This window comes from Plecotus auritus, assembly GCF_963455305.1.
Source record: "Plecotus auritus genome assembly, chromosome: 8".
NCBI classification, from domain to species: Eukaryota; Metazoa; Chordata; class Mammalia; order Chiroptera; family Vespertilionidae; genus Plecotus; species Plecotus auritus.
Genome location: NC_137782.1, coordinates 171047015 through 171073659, shown reverse-complemented (window position 1 = coordinate 171073659; position 26645 = coordinate 171047015). Strand labels below are relative to the sequence as shown.

Below are 26645 nucleotides of genomic sequence, written 5' to 3'. Positions count from 1 at the left end.
CGGGGAGGACACGGCAGGAGGGGTCGGGAAGGGTTATGGAAAGGCAGGCAGGCCAAGAGACCTGGGGTCTTTGTGGAGCAAGGTACTGCTGATGAAATTACTTGTATATTTTTAAAAAGCAGAAGGACCAAACTTACCACACATTTCCATGCACTTCTTAACAAAAGTTAACAAATGTTTGGATTCTACTGCAGATGTTTCACATCTTTTTTTACTTTTAAGAACTAAAATATGCCTGATAATGCTACTTACCTGAACCCCTGCCTCCCCTTAAATGGGTTAAAATAAAAGCCTGTACGATTTTTGTAATTAAAGAAAACAGTACGGATTACAGTCAAGATGGAACAATGAGTTCATGTCTCAATATGCTCAGGGTGCTCCAGAATACTGAATAATAGAAAGAGAGTCAGGAGGTGCTCAAAGCCAACAGAATTCAACATTTTGAGAGTCAGAAACCGGAGATGCCAGTGGCTGCCAGATGCCCCTTTTCAGGGAATTATGAATCAAAAGGGCAGGCACTGCCTGGGGCTATGTACTTCATTATTCAGCTGTGGCCTTGGGAGGCAGAGAACCAAGCCAGGGCCCTCAGGAACTGCCCAAGTCCCTCACTGGCGCCCAGTCCCTATTTCCCACGTCCTCAACACCGTCAGGGGAGGAGTCCCATCTGAAGCTACCACAGCACAGGGTTCCGCAGGAAAGCAGCTTGGGATTAGAGGGAGGGAAACCACAAAAGTAAGAATCCGTACATAGGGTCTGCGAAGACAAAATTAACTGAGATGACTCAAAATGAGCCTTCAAACCAAAATTCTAACACACACACACACACACACACACACACACACACACACACACGAAAGACAGGAAAGCAGTAACAGTATCGAAAACCCACTCCAGACTAAATTATTTCATTTAAAGCTTCAAAATATTAATTTGTGTCTTTGTGCATACTATATATGAGATTCAATATCCTTTAGAAGGAACAAGCTATCATGAAACATAAAAGAAAGCAGAACAGATAAGACCCTGTTAATTTTTGTGTAGGGCTTGAGGTCCAGTTCTAAACACATGTTTCTGCATGTGGACATTCTTTAAGCCTGTACTTATTTCATATAAAAAGTGATTTCTTACTGTTACTAACTTGTCAATAACATGGAAGAGGAAGCTATAAAACTCTTAGAAGAAAGCACAGGAGTGAATCTTTACCCCATCAGCTGGGCACAGCTTCCTTGAAAGCAAATACTGAGTGAGGGCAGGGCAGCAACTTAAAACCTTGCACTTCACACGTCACCATTAAGAAAGTAAAGCGTCAAGGCAAACACTGAGAAATACATTTTCAACTCATACTTCTAATAAGGATTTGTATCCAGAATTAAAAGCATAAAACCACTTACAGCTTAGTCATAAGGACACACAAATAATCCAGTTGTAAAATATGTATGGCCATTTCACCAAAGAAGGTATAGGATTGCCAATAAGCACATGAAAAGATGCTCATTGCCATTAATTATTTCAAAAATGCATGCTGGCCCTAGCCAGTCTGGCTCAGTGGATAGAGTGTCGGCCTGTGGACTCAAGGGCCCAAGGTTCCATTCCGGTCAAGGACACATGCCCGGGTAGTGGGCTCGATCCCCAGTAGGGGGTGTGCAGGAGGCAGCCAGTCAGTGATTCTCTCTCATCCATGTTTCTATTTCTCTCTCTCTCTCTCCCTTCCTCTCTGAAATCAATAACAGTATTTTTTTAAATGCATGCTGCATGCCAAAATAAGAATGAGTTACCACACACATGCATAAAAATGACTTGAATCAAACAGCCCTTCAACAGCAAGTGCTGATGAGGAAGGATGTGGAGAAACTGGGACCTTGATGGTTCCCGGTGGGAAAAGTGAAATGCTGCAGCCACTCCGAAAACAATGGGCAGTGTCTACAGATCTATACCACACCACGCAGCACCGCTGCTCCCAGGTACCTAGACATCAACGCGTATTTCCAAAGACGTGTACGGGAACATTCGTAGCAACACTACTCCTGAAAGCTCCAAAGTGGAAACAATCCAAATATCTATCAACTGGTGAGTGGAAAAGGAAAGGATCGTCCATGGTATTAAAATACAACTCCCATTGTGCTCACCTTTATTTAAATAGTATTTCTAATCTATCCTTTTATAAATTCAAAATAGCTCTTTGCTTAGAGTCCAGGCCCAGCTCTAAACATTAATTTGTCCAGTTGTATCAATCTATGGCCACTTAAAATGTTCAGAACAAGTTTTCCCACAGTGAAAATGATTTTTTAATGGAAACCTTGTACATAACCCATTTCCAGCTCTAATTAGATTCATCTGGGGAAAATACCGTTGGCTAAGTGACATAACTAACACTAGCTAAACAAAATGTTAATACAGTCTAAGTGGCAGAATACTGCTACATCTAAAAAGCATAATAACCAACATTAATAAGAAACTGGAAAACTGTAATTTTGGTTGTTTTTCCCAATGCATTTTGTTCTATTTATAAACAAATATCTTGTTCACAGGGACAACAGGCAATATCTTCGCCCTTGTAGGCCACAGTGGTGCTAATGCAAATGCTACTTACTGCATAGCAATTACATCTTTACTTTGCTGGGATGTATAAATAAAAATCATGATTTCCACAACTCGGTAATGGAAGTCTTGAGCATTGAGCAGATTACACATCCAGTCAGCTCTCATTTATGAGTTGTAATTTAATGTGATTATCATGTCTCTTAATGTGTAACCGCGGCATCTCAGAGCTGGGCCCTGTATTTTAATCTAATAATAGCAGCTATAATATTCTGAAATGTGCTTCATGAATCAAAGCCATAATGTGCTGGCTGAGCATTTGGATTAGCACTTCACGAGATCTAGATGTATTACAGCTGCGGGAAGAGGACAAAGGAAGACAGGACGGCTTTTAAGGAGCTGGAAAAAAAGGTGGGGGAGACCATCATTTCGAAAGAATCCCTTTGCCTTGCTAAGCAGAACATGTAAAGGACTACGGGTCTCCTTCATTTCCAAAGGGAGTCTAATGGAGAAACACGCACACGTTTGTGGTAACACAGTGTGTCCTACTCCAAAGAAACCACCAAGGGGTCAGGCCAACACTTTCTAATTCATCGTAGAAGCAGAGAATAGGAAACCCAAAAGTCTCAAAGGCTTTTGATGGGTTTTATAAAGAAGGATAGAGATTCAGAATGAGCTTTGGAGTTGAACTCAGCAGACACACTTTGCAATTCTACACTGAACAGAGAAATGGTGCACCCCTTACAATGGCTAAAACCTAACAGGATCCCAGGCTCCACACCACATACAGATGAGTTAAATAGGAAATTCCTTTTCATTTTTAGGCTGAAGTGTACTTTCTAATTCACTTTTACCACAGACTAATTTTATGCAGTGAGGGTTTCCCCATGGAGCTTTATCAAACAATTCCTGAGCATTCACCAATGACCAGCACTCTGTGGAGAGAATACAGAGAAAACTGGCACACTTCCACTTACCAGACAATGCCACACAGACCACTCCACAGTGATGGGAGAATGTGGCGACAAAAAAAACCTTACAAAGAAGATGATACTTTAGATGGGTGACCAGAGCTGAGACAAGAGAGCAGTACAGGCAGGGAGAAAACTCAAACACCGAAGGTGTCATGGCACCTACTCGGAGAACGGTGGTACAGTCACTGTGACCGGAACACAGCCCGTGTCCGGAAGGCAGGAGAGGAGAGGAGGCTGAAGAGACAGACAAAATGCGGGATGTGCTGGACAAGTAGGAGAGGATCATAGGCTCAAAAGATGCAAAATGTGGAATAAAGAATGTCACTAAATGGAGGTCTTCCACTAGCCCTCAAAAGATGGGGAAATGTGCCAACTCCTAAAACACACATCATTTCGTAACCGCCAGCCAACGTAAGAACTGCTCTGATTCCCAGGAAGGAAACACAGGAGTATTCACATCCAGCGAGGAAAACCCAACAGAAACTAATCAGTAAAACTCTAAGTCAAAACGTGCCAAATGACCAAAAGCTTCCACACCAGTCCAGGTACTAGGGGAATGCTATGGCTTCCATCCAGCGGGAGTGCACACACCTACACAAGAAAAGCCCGCTGTCCGCGGTGCTGACGGCACAACCAAAACTCCACCGAGAGGCTGATCTTCCACAGCTGGGATGTCCAGGCTGCTAGCCAGTGGCCTCGTGTGGCTTTTTTTTTTTTAATAATTATATTTTTATTGATTTTAGAGAGGAAGGGAGAGGGAGAGAGAGAGAAACATCAATGATGAGAGAGAATCATTGATCGGCTGCCTTCTGCATGCCCCACACTGGGGACCAAGCCCACAACCCGGGCATGTGCCCTTGACTGGAATCGAACCCACGACCCTTCTGTCCGCAGGCTGACACTCCATCCACTGAGCCAGACCAGCCAGGGCTCGTGTGGCTTTTTAAATTTAACTTGATTAAGATCAAATAAAACGTCACAGATTCGTTACGTGCACTAGTCACATTTCAAGTACTCAGGAGCTACCCGAGACTAGTGGTACCTGCCGGACAGTGTAGCCACAACACATTCCCCTCACTGAGAAAGTTTCATGGGTCAGTGCTGTCCTGGAGCCATCACCACAGGGAAATGGGGAAAAAACTCCTTAAGAGCAAAAGTCACATCATAGGTAACTCTGAGGCCTCAAATCACTTAGCACTGAACTAGGGACACACGTGTATACTCAATGTATGTTTGTGAGATTTAATATAAAAGAATTACGGAAATGGGTAGTTGTACTTACTTCACTCTGAGAAAAAGTGCATCAGACTTTTAGAAGTACCTATACACTGTATAGTATACAACTGGAGATGAGTTGGCAAAATGAATATAGCCAACTGTCTTCCCAAATAGTTACTGGAAAAATGAAGGCCGTTTTACACGTACAAAGTGAAGCTTATTAATTAAAGAAATCCTGTGGAAAACCAATATGTAAAAAGGACTATCATCCCTGTTATCTCATGAGAATATCAGAAACTCCGACCTAAAGACACGCCAGTCTTAGGTTGCTAGAGACAGCAATGGGAAGCTAAACTCCACGCAGCAAACACTGACCGAGAGAAAAGAGGTGTCGCTGGTTACTCCTCCTTAACTGATTCATACAAATTTTATTCCTGAGAATCTCAATGAGGAAAAGGAAAAAGGGGGGAAAAGCCAATAAAAAATGGGCAAAAGTATCCAACAGGTACCTCTCAAAACAGGATCTCTCCTAAGATAACTCCATCTCATTAGTAATGAGAAAAATGCAAATCAAAATCACAAACAGATGTCAGCAGACACTCAAGAGAACAGGCTAAGTTTTAAAAACCAACCAAGCAGGGAGGTGGACTGCAGTCAATGGCACTCTCAGACGCTGCGGTCAGGGCGCCAGGGGCGAGACCTTTGGGAAGCCACGGAGTGTCCACGGAGGCCGAGCATGCGCACAGCTGGCAGCACACACCTCCAGGCCAGGAGGGTGGATGCCAGAAGAAAGGGATGCGCGTGCACGCCAGACACACACACACACACACACACACACACACACACACACACACACAGTGATGCTGCAGCATCGTTCTTAGAAGCTAAAGTTGAAACCAACGTCAATCAGCATCAGACGGAGAAACTGTCACATGTGCACATGCATTAATGTCTATCCAGCGTAACAACAAATCACACACTGCATGTAACAGCACGGGTGAATCTCACACACGCAACAGTATGAAAATGGGTCAAATTACACTATTATTTTGGGATGGGTGCGAAAGGTACTAAAATTATGTAAAACAAGAACAAAAAACACACGAAGATCTGGGATCCATGAGTCAGGGCAGCGGGGCTCTGTGGGAGGAGAGACAGCCTGGAGATTAGCGAGAGAGGAGGGGGCGGTGGAAGGCTGGTCACGTGTGGCGGTTTCACTGCGTGGCGGTTTCACGATGTGGAGGTTTCACGGATGCTTTCCTTGTGATCATTTCTTGACCTGCACATGTTTATCTTGTGCCTTTTCTCTGGGTGAATACAGGGTAGGGCAAAAGTAGGTGAACAGTTGTTTGTATGGAAAATAACATAATAATAAATAATTACAGGAATAAACTGTGTTTTGTGTACTCACAACTATAAACCCACTTGTGCCCCACCCTATATTTCACACACAAAAATGTTTAAAAGAAAAACGGTCTCTATAGACGTAAAAAAAAAAGAAAGAAACACGAAAGAACTTTTACCATTTGCAACAACGTGGATGGAACTGGAGAGCATTATGCTAAGCGAAATAAGCCAGTCGGAGAAAGATAAAGATCACATGATCTCACTCGTATGTGGGATATAATGATCAACATAAACTGATGAACAAAAACAGATCCAGAGACAAAGAAACACTGAACAGACCATCCAACCTCAGAGAGAGGGGGGGGTGGGTAAGAGATCAACCAAAGGACTTGTATGCATGCATATTAGCATAACCAATGGACACGGACACTGAGGCAGTGGGGACTTGTCCTGGGGGGCAGGAGTGGCGGGGGGAGGGGTCAATCAGGGAAAAAGGAGACATGTAATACTTTAAACAATAAAAAAAAAGTTAAAAAAATAATTTATTGTGAAAAACGCTACCATCAAAAAAAGAAAAAGAAGCGCGCGTGCGCACACACACACACACACACACACACACGCACACGCACACACACACACACAGATAAACGCAGGGTCCTATACACCAGGCCAGGTGGCTCCCGTTTCGTGCCACCCCAGCCACCTTCCAAACCCTCCCGCCAACACTAGCTCACCTCCTGTGGCGCTTTGCTGAGTAACGGTGCAGCACTGACACCCTCCTCTCCTTCCCGGTGGATCTGGAAATTCACCCTTTGGTAGAGAATCTGAAAAAAGACCACGACACGTGATAAAGAAATTGTGTTTTTAAACTTGCTTCCCCTCACAGTGCAGGCAGGAAATCTGAGAGCTCTCTCCGGAGGAGACGGGCCTGCTTCCTCCTGCACAGTCTGGGGAGCGGGACTTGGGGCCCTCGGGACAGCTTCACAAGGACCCAGTTTCAGAGGTGGAATCACGTGAGAAGCCCGATGGGCGATGAACGAGTAGGACATTCCAGAGCCGCTTCCTCTGTTTAGCAGTGTCTCCGGGGAGCCCTCTCCTCCCTTACGCAGAACTCCCCGAAGGTGTTAGGAAACTCACCCCATCCCCAGCCCGCTCCCCTCCCGCTAAGGACCGCTAAGGGATGGTGCCACCACTGGTTTGAATTCACAGGGTTCGGAATATATTTTACATGACCACGTCTTATGTTTTATTCTTGACAACACTAACTTTTCCCACTATATTCAGTAATTTATTTCTTGATATTAATTTCTATTTTTCTCTCACCTGCTTTGTATCCTTTCTTCCTAGCTATAATAAAGCAAACAACACTGTTTTATACCCTGATATCGTCAAATTCCTTTTCACATGAGTAACAAGCTATTTTTATTCTATAAATGAAAACGCTTATATTGTTTCTTAAAATGACCACAAACCTAAGATCCACTCCCCCGCCCCCCCCCCCCAAAAAAAAAAAAACACGCCAAAACCGGTTTGGCTCAGTGGATAGAGCGTCAGCCTGCGGACTGGGGGGTCCCAGGTTCGATTCCGGTCAAGGGCATGTGACTTGGTTGCGGGCACATCCCCAGTGGGAGGTGTGCAAGAGGCAGCTGATCGATGTTTCTCTCTCATCGATGTTTCTAACTCTCTATCCCTCTCCCTTCCTCTCTGTAAAAATCAATAAAATATATTAAAAAAAACACAAAAAAAACGCCCTTCACCCAGTTCAGATCGACAGTGTTGGAAGCACTTACTTCTGTCTGCAGGGAGCTGCTAGCTGCCAACAGGGGCTCAATGCTGCCGGGAGGGCAATGCGTCAGCGCGAAAGCCATGAGCTCCTGACGAGTGGCCAAGTCCTGGAACCCTTCTGATTGTCCTAGCTGGCTGCAAACATCCCAACTTTTAGAATAACCTGCCAAGGTGACGAGAAAAAACACAGTGACTTCAAAAGAAGGAAACTCTCCAGTCTAACGCGCGAGTGTCAATGGCTTTCTGCTCAGGTCTTGTGTCACCAAAGCAGAACCATAGTCCGCAGTGATGCATAATTTTATAGAACCAGAAACACACAAGGACCATGGCAGACCAAAAGCAGTACGCTGGTTTATCAGCCAACTGTTCAGCGCCACCCCACACACGTGTTTCTGATAAACTGTTAAGTTTCAGATTGCCTGACAATGACTACAAATAATCTACTTGGATTTTGAGTAAAAAGCGGGATGTCTGGCCCAATCAGTGTGGCTCAGTGGTTGAGCATCAATCTATGAACCAGGAGGTCATGGTTCAATTCCCAGTCAGGGCACATGCCCGGGTTTCAGGCTCGATCCCCAGTAGGGGGCATGCAGGAGGCAGCCAATCGATGATTTTCTCTCATTGATGGTTCTATCTCTCTCTCTCCCTCTCCTTTCCTTTCTGAAATAAATAAATAAATAAATAAATAAATAAATAAATAAATAAATAAATAAATATTAAAAACAGAACAAACAAAAAACACAAAAAACAGAAAACCTGGATGTCTGCATTCAGAAAACGTAAGGCTTTGTCCCAAGCCTGCTACACACACTTGTGTGCGCTGGAGAAAGTTCTAAGTAATCACACCTCCTCTACTACTACAAAGAGACATAATAACTCCTTCCTGGTTGGGCTGTTGAAATGCTTCAATGACACTCATATGTAAAAGTACTTTGTAAACTGCGAAGTGCTAGAAACAGAAATTATTCTAGACAGCTCCACAGACTCATTCCCTGTCTCGAAGCGATCCAAGGAGCGAGCCAGGAGCGCAGTCGCCCTGCCTGCCAGCAAAGACCCTTTTCCTGCACGTCGTCACGCTGGGAACCTTACAACATACTCTCATTCTTATTCCAAGGAATTCCAGCTGGAAAGCAGGGTTCCACCTAAAACAATTTCTATAAATATGTAAAGTAAAACTTAACCCAGGCACCACCACTAATGGGAATAAAATTATTAGAGAGCTCTCTAAATAAACAATTTTAGAGTGATCCAACAATGGTTTTCCAGAAAACCACAATTATTTTGAACTTAATGTTGCAGAGTCACTTGGTTACTATTCCAGAACATGGCTCTGTTACGAAGAGACCTTTCTAATGCCGAGGTTGTAAACCGTGAGACGTCCCCGTGTGTCAGGCACTTTCACAGCGGTACCCACGGCAGCGCTCTCCTTCCTGAACCGTAGACAGGCTCCTCCGCACCCTCGTCCCAACCAGGCCCCCCACTCGGCCCAGTCCCTGCTGAGCCTGCAGAGCCCAGTTTCAGCAAGCATCCTGCTAAGTCAGGTGAGAGGGGATCTCCCACCCTTGATCACTAACCACCCTGGACCTCTGGTCAAATTCCTCACCCCTCACCCTTGACATCTGACCGCCGTGCCCTGCCTTCAGCAAGAACCCTGCCATGATGCGTCGGCAAGAATGCCACTCCCCTCGATGTCTCATTGCAGCCATGTTTCCTATCCACTGACCCGCTCACTCTGTTCCTCGGCTATACACCCCCAGTTGTCTTTTTTGCATTCAGAGTTCAGCTCAGTCTCTCTCCCTTATTGCAACAGCCTCAACATCCATTGCTAAAGCCCTGAATAAAGTCTTCCTTACCATTTTTAACACGCGGCAAAATAACATTTTAACAGAATACATACCAAAGTTTCACAAATCATAGGTGCATGGCTCTGTGAATTATCACAGAGTGAGGCAATGCACTTCAACGGCTGGCTGTGGAAGCACAAAGGGAGGGAGAGATGCGCTTGGCCTTCCATGTAGTCAGGCATTGCTGCACAAGTCGATGCTTCAGTGCAGAGCCGGGAGAAGACGATATCCCGCCCCAGCCCTCTGGGGACTGTGCCGTGGTTTACTAGAGAAACTATTCTACAACAACATCTGCTTATCCTCCACAGACCTGAATTAGAATTTCAATATACAAAACCCTGATTCAGGGTTTCAAACCACTTCCCAATTTCTCAGTATCTGTTTAAAAAGCACTACCCCATCTTCTAAAAAAAATTTAAATAGAACTATTGACTATATAGTCACAAATGGCCGATACTGCGAAAACTTAGATTTACTTTTAAATAACAAATACATAAAAGGACGCTATATTTTACATAAAATTGCTCTTAAACTTATGAGGCTGTTTTAATGGGGAATGGAAAGCAACCAAAATCTCAGATACAATACAAGCTCCGAGTCCATTAAGGAATTTCGGTACATATACAAGCACATGGCGTACACACTAATCAGGGCTCACAAGATGCTCCCATCTCCTGAACATACGCCAGCTGACCAACCAGGCCAGCGGATCTCAAAGCAGACCCTCCCATCTGCGTCACCTACCGGGGACATGAGCCACGTGCTAAGGGTGGCCTAGCTCACCTGCAGCCATCAGCTCCTGACAGTGCACACTGGCTGCTTTGTAGTCATGGAAACGGAGCGCCTGCTCCACCAGAAGGATCAGAACCTGGCCACGCCTTTCTTCTGGGTCGTCACCTGTAAGTACATACAAATGACTTCATGGTTTCACAGCATCAATTCATCAATGAGCTCACGAACTCATCTTTCAAAGTAATTTGAAAATAAAAAGTCAAGATGGAACTGATTTTTAAAAGACGACAGGACAAAAGGTCACAGCAACTTTTACTTTCTAACCTACTGATTAATCATCGAATTAGGTCTCAGTCTCCTGAGCAGTCGTGATTAACAGCAGCCCAGACCACCATCCCAACCCAAGGGCGTGGAGGAAAAGTTGGCTCTAAACTTCCTTGGATTCCAAGCTTCTTGCTAAAAACAAATTTCACTTTTGTATTTTGCCCTTTGAATGTTCTATTTCTAATTATAATTTAAAATGACAAATATAAGAAGGAAAAAATTTAAACACACAGTAAAATAGATGTAATTTTATTGTTTTATGATAGTCAACATCTCCAGGGGTGGGCAAACTTTTTGACTCGAGAGCCACAATGGGTTCTTAAACTGGACCGGAGGGCTGGAACAAAAGCATGGATGGAGTGTTTGTGTGAACTAATATAAATTCAAAGTAAAGGAGCGGAGGGGAGAGCAAGAGAACCCTCCACTCTTTCGGCTCCACGATAGAACAGCCGAACGGGCCGGATCCGGCCCGCAGGCCGTAGTTTGCCCACGGCTGATCTAGACACTAAGAAATTATACCAAATTCAGCTTATATTAACACAAAGATCTTCAATTACTCCCCCAAGAACATTCTTAGAAGTTTCAGCTTGGATGTCACTTCCTTCTGGACATTTCCATACTTTCTTCATATAAAATACATGGTTAGGTGTGCCTCCCACATGTTCCTTTACATTTCATTCACTGAATACCAATTTATTGCCATTATATTTCTAACAATGTGCACCTTCCATCAGAATTTAAGCTCATGGCGGACAGGGGCTGCTTCGTGTTGAATCCTAAAGACCCAGCCCAAGTCCTGCACGGAGCAGAGGCTCAAAAAAATATCCTCGGTGAAATGGGCACAGATTCAATTCACTGTGCTTTTCAATTATAAGACAAATAATTCAAACTTACAATAAAAACAATTTTGTCTATTTAGACTAAAAATAAAAAAGGTATTTTATATTTTAATGAGGTAATAGAGCCTTAAAATTATTTTCAATATTTCCAGGAAACAAAATGTATATGGTCTTTGCATTTTTAAGCTATAAAGTGGTTTGAAAGAAAAAGCAAACATATCACAGAAAGGGTAGAATGAAACTTTAAAATTGTTCCCATGATCCTTCCCTCTGTGCTTCAAAGGTTTAAATAAAATCCAAGCTGAGTACTGGCTCAAGGCAGTCTAAAGGCTCCGTCTGAAAAGAGCTGACCCAGCACTAAGATTCACATCATGAGAACCACACACTCGTATTAGAACATGCCTCCCCAGACTGTGCAGATGACCAAGACCAGGCCGACTCGGGAAGAGCTTCTGCCTCCCCCCTAACTGCCTAGAAGAACTTGGATAGACAAGGGGGCTGTACCCGGCAGACAGCTATTGCCAGAGATGACTTTCACATCAGAAGGACTGACCTGTGTGGCGTGGCAAACATCTGTTCACCAAACACCTGCTCTTCCCACCTTCCAGTGAACTGCCTTCCTCCCCTCGGAAGCCCAAACCCCCACTCCTTCCCCTTAGCCCAGGATGGCATAGAAGCCTCAACTGCCCAAATGCCTTTGAATCTCATGTCTTTATGGGGCTCCGGAAGGAATGAAATTAAATGCGCTTCCCCTATTAATCTTTTCTTGTGTGAAATTAATGATTAGAAGGAAAGAAGGGAACATTTTCCATCCCTGCAGTAACATGTGACATAGGAAATGGAACGACGTGTGTAAGTTTGTCAGTAACAAATGCACATATCACAACGAAGAGAAAACCTATTTCCTAGATAATACTCTTGAAATGTTTGCGACTATTCGAAATATCTAATCACGAGTGAGACGGCAGGCGTGATTTCTCTCCTTGGGCAGCTTGGCTGGGCTACAGACACTAACCCAGGTGCTGAGGTGAAGGTGTTCCACAGGTGCAGCGAAAGCCCCCACTCAGCTGACGTTAAGTCAGGGTCCACTGATTACCACCATCCAACGTCTAAAGAGGTGGGAAAGTACAGTAAGAGTAAAGGACTCAGAGTAAGGAATAAATTATTTACCTTCTTTATTTCTGTTTCCACATGTGCAAAATGGGATTCATAATCCCGCCATAAGGGACACAGTAAGAAGTAACTTAGATAAGTATAAAAGTGCAAAATGAGAATTACTGCTGTTTTCATATAAACTTTTATGTGAAGATGGGTCAGTCATCTTAAAGTCCAAAGTAGGAATATTAAACTGCTTTTAATTTTAGAAAGTTCCATCTGAGCAGGTTTTTAAAAGGAAAGGCATAACCAAAAATAGGCCTGAAAAGAATGATGTCTAGAAAAATGTTCCAAACAGAACAAAATAGACTCTCAGAGAGAACAGCCAGGAGGGTGGCGGGACTAGAAACTATTAAAGAAAATGCGGCTATCTAGCCTGAAGCAGAGAAGGCTAATGAGGACGTGACAGGCTTTGGGTGCAGGAAACAGAACTTACACCACATCCACAGATTCCAGTCTCCCTTCTAACGATGCAGCTTAATGCCTGCCCCTTGCATGGAGGCTGGTTGGCGATTTACTTTGACAAACAGAGTGAGGTGGGAAAGACGGTGTGTAACTTTTGAGACAAGGTCATAAAAGCATTATGTTAAGAGGCCACTCAAGAAGTCCTACAGAGCGGCCCACGTGACATTTTTGTAATTATTTTTATAGTCTTCCCAGAAAAGAAGCTAGCCTGCCATATACTGGTGCATTCTATGTCCGCCCAGGATAGTGATGAGAGTAACACAGAAACCTTCCTCGGCAGTGTAGCCTTCAGAACGTACCAGCGACCCTCAGCAGCTCAGCGAGGCCCAGCAGCTTGGCGGACTGCTTGTAGCACGTGGGGGACTGGCAAAGGCACTCCTTGATGAGGCTGAGCCGGTCGGAGCGCAGTCGCACTGCAGAGAAAGAGAGACCAAATAACAGGCATCAGCAACAGGTACATGACCTCCCTAACGTAAGACAACTAAACGGAATGAGAGCTGTGCTGGCCTCCAGATCAATAAGGAGTGGAAGACACAACTTTTTAAAAAAGTTAAATTTATTGTTGCTTCCGAATAAATAATGTACAACATGGATCTTTTCTGCCACCAAACATCTGAAACAGCATATGAATTGGCATTTGGCAGCTAGGAAGAAAGTGTTTTATTTCCTAACAACTAGCTTAAGTGACTGTTATTCTTTCTGCTTTCCAGATGAAGAAATCAAGGCAAAATAACAGTCACTACTTCGTAGGGCATGTATGAGAATGCTTAAATACACATAAAGTATACATAGAACATAAAATCACTCAGTGAGTATTTGTTATTATTATTACTACTGACATTCACAGAAATGCTTATTAAGTATGGGATCCTCTACTGTAAGGGTTTTCAATGTTCCAAGGTGTAACTGTCAGGACTGTCTGGGGAATACTGTATTATTCTCCCCATCTGAGGAAGGAGAAATGCAAAGACTTTAAGTTGCCACAGGTCGCTGAGCGCCAAGTGGCTGAATCGGCATTTAAACTCCTACATGACACTCCAGTGTGGCTATCTTGTTATCAGCATGTCAGTCCCTCCAAGTCAGCAAGCGTGCGTCACTCATTCCCTTCACTATTTCAGTTCCTGGAATAAAGTGCCGAAGTCAGTGTTCACTGATGGAAGGAAAGGGGAGGGAGGGAGGGAGGAGAAAGAAGGGAGGGTGGGGAGGAAAAGAGGGAGGGAGCCCGAGGAGGCAGGTGACACCATTCTGATTCACCCTCAAGCAGAAAGTGCAAGTACATTCAACCACAAGAACAAAAATGACAGCGGATACTCGGAGAGCTTAAGCCAGAGTAAGGCGGAGCTGCCTGTCCATTTACCCAGCGGGAAGCGGCAAAACTGGCTCGAGGCTGGGTTTCACCACGTGCTGTTCGTCTGGAAAACGGACTTATCCTGTAACAGAAAGAACCTGGGAGACGACTAAACTGTCCTAAACCTGCTCATCTGAATAGTAAGAATAATTCACATAAGCACCCAAGCTACAGGGAAAAGCACACACGTGTACACACACAAATAATTCCTAGGAGACTCATACATTGGGAATCATTTCTATATAATATTTTCATTCCTGTTTTCGATTAACTCATTGATTGTAATTTAGCCAGTACCTGATGAGAAACAGTAACTCCTGAAGGGTGGGCGAAGGCGGCTTCAAAACAAAGCAAGGTGACAAAATGAACGACTGTTCCGACTACAGTACAACACCTAGACCCTAAATCTCGCAATATCAAGTCCTTTGTCGGCCCAGTGTCCCTGATGAATACAAAGGCAGCGTCACCTTAAGGCGTATCCGTGGCACAAACACAGCAGGCAGCATACAAAGGACACATTCTGTATGGATCAAGCTGTGAGGACAGGAAAGCAAACGTCTTCCTTCAGACTCCCCTATGGCAGGGAATGCCTCAGAAGCTACAGCAGGACTGGAGGTCTGGATGCAGATATTCAAGCCCATCAGCTGCTGTGCAAACACTGCCAGCAAAAACACTGCTAACAGAGTGCCACAGAGTATCAGAGCTAGAGAGATGGAAGGAAGTCAGCGATGCACCCCGCCCCCAATTTCAGACACTTCCACAGTTAGGAATAGAGACAAGAGATTACACTGAAGCCAGCCAAGCATGCCGCTAAGAACCAAGCTACCTGCTGCCTTTAGGGCACTGAGGTCCAGGATTGCGGGGGGGGGGGGGGGGGGGAACAGGTTGGGGGAATCTTTTTTTATTGATTTCAGACAGAGGAAGGAAGAGGGAGCCAGAGATAGAAGCATCAATGATGAATCATTGATCAGCTGCCTCCTGCACGCCCTCTTCTGGGGATCGAGCCGCATGCCAGGCATGTGCCCAGATGGGGAATCGAACCGAGACCTCCTGGTTCATGGGTCAACACTCAACCACTGAGCAACACCTGCCTGGTGAGTCCAGGGTTTGAAGCAACAGAAACTCTCCCTCCCACCCGTCAGGTAAAGGCCAGGGCAGGGGGAGAAGCGCACTGTCCTCACAGCACACAGCAGACAAGGGCAAGGAACCTGTTTTGGCTGGTACTCACCTGATCTCTACATTTAGGTCAAGGGTCCTGAGCAATGTCAAGATAGAGCTAATAATTAAACTCTGAACAGGAACTTCTTGTCATCCCCTCTTTTAAAATAACATTATAAACCTAATTAAAGAATATTCTTTAGTAAGCATGAAAAGAAATAAAATATTACCATGTATAGCTACTAAATCTATGCAACTAAAACAAAATGCAGAAATAAACTATATACCAAAATTGATGTAAATCTGCAATTCTCATCCATAATTCCAATTTCTGTCTTTGTTTTTATCCATTAGCCTCGCTGCTGGTACTAATGTTATTTCTTTCAGTGTCATAACTGTAACCTTGGAAAAATAAAATTGTGATAAAATGTCGGTTTTCTTTTTTCTTCTGGGTTTCCACTTAAGTTTCATTTGAAAAATGGGCGGGATCTACTGCTGATGGATTAAATAACCAAAGGTACTCTTCGTTTAAAAAACTAAAAAGAAACAGTAGGAAATTAATGCAAAATAGGTGATCAGTGCAACACTAAGCAGGTAACTCACCTTGCAGAGGCAGGATCTTGACCCCAAACTCCTCTAGGCATCCGACGGCTTGGATAAGGTCCAGCTCCTCTTGAATGGCAGGGGGCTTGTCTATTATCAGCTGTAAGCAGCACCTAAGAGAAATGAGACCCATTTTACAAAGCAGGAACAAGCTTGGCTAAGTTGCCTTTGTATACTGAACAAAAGATCCAACAATATTTATCAAAAACCTACTACTTCCAAGTATTCTGTACATGCTTTCTGTATCTCTCTTAGTCCTCAGGACAAGCCTGTGAGACAGGCAAATAGCACCATTTGCTTTTTGAGGAAGCCAAAATCGGAGCTCAGAGAGGTGAGTGATTTGTGCAGGGTTACACTGATAGGAAGCAAGATATTAGAAAAGGATGAAAATAAAGACGGGATGCAGGTAATTTCCAGCTATTCTTCTAGCAAAAACAAAAACGTCTTGATTCAGTGACTATTTTGTCTCCCCCGAGACCTGAAAAAGGAAGAAGCGGTTAGTAATGTAATGCGGCAATAAAAAACAGGACAAAGTGATTTGCTAATTTAACAATCTGTAATTCCTTTGAAGTATTTTAAACAAATTCTTCAAAATCCAGAGACTGCCTGGCCAATGTGCCTTAGTGGTTGAGCATCAACCCATGAACCAGGAGGTCACGGTTGGATTCCCAGTCAGGGCACATGCCCAGGGTTGCAGGCTCGATCCCCAGTAAGGGGTGTGCAGAAGGCAGGCAATCAGTGATTATTCTCTCTCATCAGTGATGTTTCTATCTCTCTCCCTCTCTCCCTTCCTTTCTCTTAAACCAATAAAAACATATTTTAAAAATAATCCAGAGACAAAGACAGTGTATTTAATAAACATTTTTAATTAACAAAAAGTTATTTTCTGAAAGGTGCGCAGAGAGCAATGTTGAAAGACGAGACTAGAAAGGCAGTCAGACAGACATCAGGCCCAAAAGAGCTAATGATGCTGACATCATAAATGATCAGACGAAGACCTCTGGGCCCCAGTATGCACCGGTATGACTGAGTGATAGATAAAGCCCTTGCTTGCTCTTGCAAAATTGTAGAATTTAATTCAGATGAGGACTAACACACTAATTGTTGATTCAAGTACGAAGATATATAACCTCTGTAGTAGCTTCCAAAATTCGAACTGCACTTTGCTCTGAACGCAGGAATTCCAGTTCGAAAAATGTATACAGCCAGGCTCACACATGCCCAGACATAATTATGCAGGTTCACTACCACAATGTTTCTAAAATAAAATGCACTCAATCAGGAACTAATTAAATGAATTATACAAAAGTCAAGCAATGGAATACTGTATAACCATTAAAGAAGAATAAAACAAGTTTACATATAGTAAAACTATATGTATCATTTGGAAAAATCTTCAATATAGATCATAAATGAAAAAAAGCAAGATACAGAAAAGTACGTAGAAATAGTAAACACTTACTTGTGATTTAGGAAAGAAGGTAACATTTAATATTTTGGTAGGACACTAATATAAAAAAAAAGGCTGGGGGGTAAAGTCAGAGAAACTAGAATGAGGAGAGAGACTTATTGTCCATATATATCCATTCTGGATTGTTGGACTATTTTATCTTGTGAATATTCATAACTGCTTCCTCTATAAGAAATATTAGTTAATAAGTAACAGTTTAACCAATAAGAATGTATGGGCTATTTCTACATTGAATGCCAGTGGGAACATTTAAATACATCCAGCTCACAAGTCTCAATCAGTTTGGTGCCACATTATAGACTTAAGACATCTTTTAAAATGAAGGTTGCCCTAGGGCAGAAAAAGGGATGGAATGAAGGGGAAATACAGGAAGAGCAGTTTTTAAAATGATCTCTGAGGACACCTGCCAAAAAGATGTAGGTCAAACCACTCCGTTTCAAAGGCTACTCTATTTGATATTTTCATCATCTGAAATGCGACCCCTTGGGAGAGAAGAAAAAAATTTTACTAATTATTTAAACAACTTCGTCAAGTTCATGGTTTGGGAAAACATTATTTTCTCTGTGGCAAGATATCACTGGAAGAAAAAGTCACCTTGAAGTTTTGCTAAAGTTGAAATAACTAGTCGTTTTGGGGGAAAATAAATCTAAATAGCTTCCACAATCATTATGTCAAAATAAATTCCAAATGGCCATAAAATTCCAATGTAAAAATAAAACCATCAGAGTGGTAAGAAACAATAATAAAAACTATTTTAATGGCCTTAGGAATTAACAACCTCCAAAGGATGACACAAAAGACCACACCGTAAGAGGAAAGAATAACAATCAAAGTTTTAAAAAAAGTTCTGATAGCAATTTAAAAGATAAATTATAGATAATAAAAACTTGGCAACACAGTTAAAATGTTTAAGGCAGGCAAAGGGCAAACGTCCCTTACGCCAAAAAAAGGTCCTAAGAATCAACAGTAAAAAGGTGAACTCTAAACTTCCAGTACAACAGGCCAATGGGGAGCTGAATTCATATTCGAGAAATTTCCACCTGGAAGGGAACTCTGAGCTTTATCATCTAATCAGAGCAGAAGCCATGGAAGGAGGCAGACATCACCTAACTGTGCTGGAAACTGCCAGAACTTCAATTTCCAGGCTGTCACGCCAATCTCTTCCCACAGAAGAGGAACACAGCCTACAGATAATCAGTAGAAATGACGATGGGGAAGCGTTCTGGGGGAAAGAGTCTCGGGGAAGCTGATGAATATTCATAACATAATGAAGCTTATTCTCTATTCAAGTAATAAATAATTGTGCCCCATACAGCACGGTCAGGGTACAGGTGTGTTAATGGATGTTGTCTGTGTGTTCTGACACCCCTGGGATGGAAGAACACAGGCCCCTCTACCTGGCCAGGTCCATGCAGCTGTCGGTGAGGCTGGTGGAAGAGTTGAAGTACTCCCTGCTGGCAGCCAGCACCAGGTCAACGCTGGCCTCGTAGCTCACCCTGGGCGGGGCCTTCCCTCTGTGGGCTGTGCCTGCTGGTGGGTCTGCGGAACCCACGCAGCAATGCATCATCTGCCCAGCCAGGTGGATGTTTTCAAGGCGACTGGAACACAGGAGACTTTCTGCAAATATCTGGGGGAACAAGAAACTGGAATGAATGCTTTAAAAAGGAGGATTCCATTCTCAACCCAATGAAGGCTCTGCGTCCAAATGAAATAAATTACACGTACCCCCACCCTGGAGGTGGCAGCTGCGTACATTGCAAATATGCTAAATGGTAACAAAGCACACTTTTATGCTATGTTAATTTCACCTCAATTAAAAAACTCCCTCTTCCAGAAGAAATAATTTAACCGAGCAAACCAATATTAAATATAATATTCTAATTGTGTTACAATGAATATTTAAGTAAAATATCTAAAGTTCACTCTCATTCAAAAACAGAATCTATTAGAATACTGTCCTATACCCAACAAGGCCACTCTGTTTAAACTATTTATAGCCACTTCAATTTTTAAAAATAAAATGTTTGAATATAATACATATAATTCATGACTGCTTAAAGCATCTGAACTCAGTCTCACTAACTAAAACAGCTAAGCCTCCAATGTCAAACCTAGACCGAGCCAGTGAAGCTACAATGTACCATATAACATGGCGGTTGCTTTTTTTCCAATCTGTAAATTACAGTAATTTAAATGAAACAAGAGCCACTGATGGAAGGTACTCATGCAAATATCACTGTATTCTACTAGGCAACAAATAGCATCAACTGACAAATGGTTTCCTATATTTAAGATAGACTAAAGGGGGCCAAGACATGGTGATGGAAGATGATCTGACTTGGGGTGATGGAGACAAAATGCAATACACAGATCATGTTTCGTAGAAATATACACTTGCAACCTATCTAATCTTATTAACCAATGTCACCCCAATACATTCAATAATAAAAATAAAAGAATACTGCAAATATGAATGTAGAACTTATTGTAGAAAATGTGTGAGTGTAAAAAAATTAAAACCACAACTAATCACAAAAAGGAAGATTACTTACTTCAGAAATGTCTTAAATACAGACAGCCTTTTAAACCTACACTAATAATAATATCAATATGTAATTAGTTCGAGGACTTCCCTAAGAATGATCTGCCCAAAAATGCCACTGTGGATGCAGATAGCACAGAAATAGAAAAGGTGAAAAAAAGGTTTCGTGAAGAAAAACAGTTTCCTCGTCATTAGTGAGACTGTCCGGCTTTCACGTTCCTAGGCTTCTGAGGAGAGCATCTTTAGACAGGCCTTTATTGAAATTACTGGTAAGAAGAGAGTACGGATTGTGACAGAAAGCACATCACCCTGATCACTTATACCCAACAGGTGAAACGGCTCCCTCCAAGTGACCCACATAACGTGGCTGTAACAGTGTCTCTGATCCTCCGTAAGGAGTCAATGCCCAACGCTGAAAAATACAATTCACTCTAAAATGGAAAGGCTTTGCTAAAATGAAGAACACACATGTCTGCTCTTTAGGCTGTAAAATATTTTCAAAATGGTGCCAGTGAGCTTACAAAATATTTCCCAAGGACATCGAAACCTAATGTAATGGCCGAAAGTCAGCAAGACGATACAGTATAATTTAAAAGGTATTAAACAATATTTAACAAGGTAAGTTTGCCAAATCTATATTACCTGCTTCTAGAACCGTTCAAAACTGTTACAATTTGCTTTCAAACGTTTTCTCCAAGGGGAGAAACTAATGGCCAGAAGTCACTGAAATGCCAAAGCCTAATGAAAAGGTGTTAAAACATAATAAAAGTGATTTAATATGTCAAGTTGTTTATGACACACTGCTCCACACAGGAGCTAGTTCAAGTGTAATATACTTATTACCAATTTTTCAATCAGAATCAGAAACAGGAAAATACTAAAATAATGCAACTCCAACTTAAAGACACCAATTCACACATACATATGACAGTTTTGGACCCCATTTGCATACAGATATTTTCACCCTGAAACTGGAATTCAAGTTCCACATCAGATACAAAAGAGAAGTTATTGGCAGGGGTACATGGTCTGAGACTGTACCCATAAATAAAAACTTCATACTCGTTCAAGCATTTAAAAACCTGAAGCTCAAATTTAAAGCCATTCATTTCTCAAGTCTACAGACTCTTGTTAAAATCGTCTTGAATTAAAATACCAACCTACTTCATAAAAGAGACACCTATTTTTATAATTCTCATTTTATCAACGGGTCACGCCTCGCAGAGCACAGTGACACAAGAAATAGTCTATATTTTGTATCAAGCTTATTTCACAGGAAAATTCAAATAAGATCCCTTTTTTGTTCTTAAAATTAAAAATGGGTTAGATAAGTTTTCCATACAAACTAGGAGAAACTTGGTGAAAAACACGTATCTCCCAAAATAATGAGTAAACCCCCATCGGTTGCCTCCCAGGCATTAACAACCCGCCTGCAGGAGCCCCTGTGTCCCAGGCACGATATGCACTGGGGGACGCGGGGGTGAGCATGACGTGGTGGTGCCCACGGAGGAGCTAGCTCCACGGCCAAGTGGAGGAAACACACAGACACAAGGAACTGCGTGGAAAAGAAAGGCAAGTCACCTGAGAGGACAAAGGAAGGCTCTGTGGAGGGCGTAGTGAGCCGAGTCCTGAAAATGATCAGCAATTTTCAAACAAAGGAAAGAGAAATAAGTATGTCCAGGCAAAGGGGACAAGGCGTGCAGCCACAGAAACGTGAAGCAGCATGGCGCGTGCGGGGATCTGTGCCAGACGGAGCGCGGGCACCTGGCGGGGATGTCAGGGGTGAGCGGGGCCAGGGAGGCGGGAATCCGCGGCGGCTTCCTAGGCCATGCCGAGAAGTGGGGTGATTGCTAGTAACTGAGAGAGAACGAGCAGCAAAAGTTAGGAAGGGGAGCGTCTGGAAAGGTCTGTTTTAGAAGAAGAGTGTGAGTCCCTGTGAATGTGAAATGTAGAAGTAGGCAGACGAGGTGGATTATTGCAAGAGAGATGAAGAAGGACGGGTTTCTCAGTAACTGAGGCACAGTAAGTAAGCTTTCGTGACCAGAACCGGGGAAGAGAGGGGGTCCAGTGTGACTCGGAGTTTCCAGCGGAGGACTGCTAACCCACTAACTAAATGGGGCTGCAATGAACAGAGAGCGGAGACAGGAAGGGAGGTAGGAGGGCGCTCGAACTATGAAGCACCACTCGATCACCAGCTCTTACTCGACAGGACTACTTACAGCGAAGTTACTGCTCCTCACCGTGTGTCCAATAAACGATCTGTATCAACCAAGCTTTCCAAACCCAAGGAGATAAGCTACATCCATAGGGTTACCTCATAGCAAGCATCCGAGTCCAGGCACGTGTACACGTGCTGCTGCATGGCGAGCATGTCCTGAAGCAGCACCCTCCAGTGGGACTCGCTGACGGGAGGCTGCCTGGGGGGAAGGAGAAGAATAATAACAAGTCATGAAATCTCTCCAATTGGCCAAGAGTGGAAAAAAAAAACACCCACAAAAACAAAAACACACACACAAAAAAAACTGGTACCACCATTCCATATGCCACACAAGCTCCCAAATAATCAACAGAAACGTCCCTCGTCTGCATCTGCAGGAATAATGTTGGACTGAAGACAGGAAAGTCGGGCAGCTCCGCATCAGTGCTAGAGATGCTGCCAGGCGAGCTCCATCATCAACCGCCGAGACGTAAAACTGGGAGAGCGTTACCAGGCAACGGCCAAGGTGAACCACCTGGGAGGGCCGGGGGCCAAACAAAGCCCCGTGAGACAGCGGCTGCGTCTAGCAGAGAAAGCACCGGGCCCCAGGAGACTTGGTCTCCAGCCCCATCTTCCTCACTCCGCAGCCCTCAGCCGGGTCTGCTTCACTTCCAGCACACAGGTGGACCCAGAGGCCACCACCGGCCACACGTGGCATCGGTCCAGAGGCTGGACCCACAGCACGCCAGCAGGGACAGCACCAGCAGGGGACGTCCCTGGTCCTCTCAGGGGGAGACCTCGCTGCAGTCCACAGAGCGAGTGGGACAGGGTACTGCAGGGTTGTCTTCCTCCCAGGCGACAGCCCAGATGCAAGAAGACGGAGCCTCACGGGCTGGTGGCAGGATCTACCCAGGGGTGGGCGAACTTTTTGACTCGAGGGCCACCATGGGTTCTTAAACTGGACCGGAGGGCCGGAACAAAAGCATGGATGGAGTGTTTGTGCGAACTGATATAAATTCAAAGTAAAGGAGCGGAGGGGAGAGCAAGAGAACCGGATAGAACAGCCAGATCCGGCCCGCGGGCCGTAGTTTGCCCACGGCTGACCCTTTCTGGCTTAGGAAGAGCTCCGTGCCCCACGAGAGCCAGTATCTTTTGTAACAATTCTACAGGCAGAGTTTCCAGGGTCCCCTCAAGGACAGGCCGGGGACCACACCCAGGTGTCCTAGTTCATTTACAACCTGTCCCGGGCAGAGGCGGGATACCCAGCGGGAAGGTGCTACACGAGCAGCGAGGCCCAGAGCCGGGCGATCAGACACCATTTACGTTGGTAGCCAGGGTTACAGAGCCAGAGAGTTAACGGTTCAGACTCCCCTGCAGACGAGGAAAGGGCTTTGTTAACGGTATCACCCACAGTCACCTATCAGCTGCATGGTCGCGAGCAAGTCATTTAATATCCCTGAATTTCAGTTTCCTCACTTAGAGTGTATCTCAGAGAGGGACAGGAATGGATGAGAGTAGCTTTGATAAAACACAGGCACTGAAGCAAGATGTCCCTAAGTACTATAAAAACAGTCATCACTTGTGTGGATTTAAGTATGTTTCTCAATTTCTCTGAGCTTCAGATTCTCTTTCTGTACACTGTGGGGATTAACTTAAACAAAAATGTGTGAAGACACTCCCCCCATTTTTCTGCTATAAAATTATGTTCAATAAATGTGAATGAACGAATCTGAGAGATACAAAAATATTTGTTTTTCTATAGTCACACGCATGGCTACTAGCATGGTCTCGTGGGAGTAGACTTGCTTTGAAATGCTCTTGCCTCTTTGGATCGTTCATCTTTGTGGAACATATCTGAGCCTGGAATCATCATTTCTCTTTACTTTCTAATCTTGAAATTCTACATGATCATGAATCTCATTGTTGGAAAAGGGCAGGTTTTGTTGTGTGTTGCACTGTGTTTGTCAAATGCCAAATGAATGTTTCTTTTTCACGCATCTTTTCTTTTTTATGCATTGAAAACGGGGCAAATAAATGGTTTGTTTATAATGGCGTTGCCATGAGGGGGAGAATGTATATTTGGGACCATTCCTATGAGAATTCTAGTCTTCAGGAATTTTTCACCTAAAACTATTAATAAATATATGCTTTACTTGCTTATGGCATTTAATATTTATTACATAAAATAAAAAGTTACTTCCATCCCACATTCAATAAAGCATAGAAGGAAACTTTTCCCCCAGCATACAAATCCACAAAACTGATATATTGGCAAGACTCCCAGGACAATCCCTGAAATGTTCACCACAGGGAGACCCTGGTACGTGACCTCTATAGGTGGGCCTCCCGGAATGAGAGGCGCGCTCAGATTTGGCTGCGGAGAAGTGGCAGAGCGTTTGATGAAGCGAGTGTCCCCCTGGCACCTGAGGAGGAAATCAGACTAGGCACCATCTAGCTGCATGCGAGTTCTCACGGCCCAGCTGCTCTCCTGGAAGCCATCAACGCCAGGACAGATGGCATTATTGTTTCCTCACACATGGCTGGCCGTAAGTACAGGTTCTAATTAAAATAGATTATAGGGCATTATTTACAATGGCCTTCTCAAAACACTTTCCGTAAATAAGAACCAGGAGTAGAACTTGAAGGGGTTTGCAAATCAACAGAGAGATCTCTGCATACAAACAGTATGTGCTAGTTCCAGCCTTGCGATAGGAGTGCATGTGCCCGGGAGAAAGAGAATTACACTCAAGGTGGTAAAACTGGATCTGTGACAGACAAAGAAACCCACCGCCGGTATAATATGAATGAGAGCAGTCTGTAGTACAGAGGCAAAGCTACGTAGCGTATGTGAAATGATACATTTCAAGTTGACTACTTTGGTTTTTTTGTTTGTTGGTTGTTGTTTTTTGTTTTTTTTTTTCAAATTTATCTTTATTGTTGAAAGTATTACATATGCCCCCTCTTTTTCCCCCATTGACCCCCTCCTCACTCCCACCCCCTCCCCAGGCCTTCACTGCACTATTGTCTGTGTCCATGGGTTATGTATATATGCACCTAAGTTCTTTGGTTAATCTCTTCCCGCGCTCCCACCCCTTCCCCCTGAGAATCTTCAGTCTGTTGCATGCTTGGCCATCCTCCCACACATCCGCAGGAAGCAGACCGCCAGGACAGAAATCAACTTCAGAACCTCACAAGTACGTAAGGGACTCAACGAAAACACAGTAGCTAATCTAGCAGCAACAACAGAGCTTTCCTATTGAAGAGTAGCTTCCCAGTTGGCATGATCAGAAATACTGACCATTTGTTTATAGTTGTAAAGAAATCTTAAGATGTAAGATGCCAACACCTTCTAAATTACTCACTTAGTAATTATTGAGAGAGGGCCACTGCTATGTAAGGTCCCATATTAGATGTAGGTGACTATGACACTTGCCCTGGAGAAGCTTATGGTCAGAGGGAATATATGACACCTATGCCAATAACTACAGCGCACTGTGGAAAGAGAGAGGTAGAAAGAGGCAGACATGAAAACAGGAACGTGCCAGGCAGGAGAGTCCTTGAACAAGTCAACCCTGGCGGCATTACGTAAGCAATTTTCCAGTCAATTGAGGCTCTGACTGCAGGAGTCGCCTGGGAGGTATAGGTTTATGCTTCTGCCATCTCATGGCTGGTATTGCTTGAGGGCAGGTATAATGGGTATTAATTCCCTTTAATCCCAGCATAAAAGGCCCAACTTACATGCTGCCGACAAGAAGGGCACTTCAAATACAAAACACAAATTAACTAAAAGTGAAAGGTATACCATGCTAATGGGAGGAACTGTGAACCATGCCTTATACCACACAATATAGCATGCTAACACCAGTAAAAAAAAATAAATAAAAATAAATAAAAAGCTCACACATTGGAAAGAAAGAAGTAAAGCCATCTCTGTTCATGGGTGACGTGGAAAACCCTATAGAATCTCCCAAAAAAACCTACTGGAGCTAATAAATGAGTCCAGCAAAACTGGAAGACACAAGATCAACATATCAAAATTCAATTGTATTTCTACACATTAGGAATGAACAATACGAATATGAAATGAAAAACAGTAACACCAAAA

At 43.5% G+C, this 26645-nt stretch overlaps 1 protein-coding gene across 1 annotated transcript in view; it reads right to left on the bottom strand.

Annotated features, from left to right (window-relative positions):
- NBAS (NBAS subunit of NRZ tethering complex) overlaps positions 1-26645 on the bottom strand; it is a 211088-nt gene that overhangs the window by 74813 nt on the left and 109630 nt on the right. The window contains exons 29-35 of the mRNA XM_080683646.1: positions 22658-22760; positions 19199-19428; positions 16331-16443; positions 13521-13634; positions 10490-10603; positions 7868-8025; positions 6812-6901 (exon numbers count right to left, since the gene is read on the bottom strand). Of these exons, the coding sequence (XP_080539772.1) occupies positions 6812-6901; positions 7868-8025; positions 10490-10603; positions 13521-13634; positions 16331-16443; positions 19199-19428; positions 22658-22760 (922 nt within the window). The remainder of the gene's footprint in view (positions 1-6811; positions 6902-7867; positions 8026-10489; positions 10604-13520; positions 13635-16330; positions 16444-19198; positions 19429-22657; positions 22761-26645) is intronic.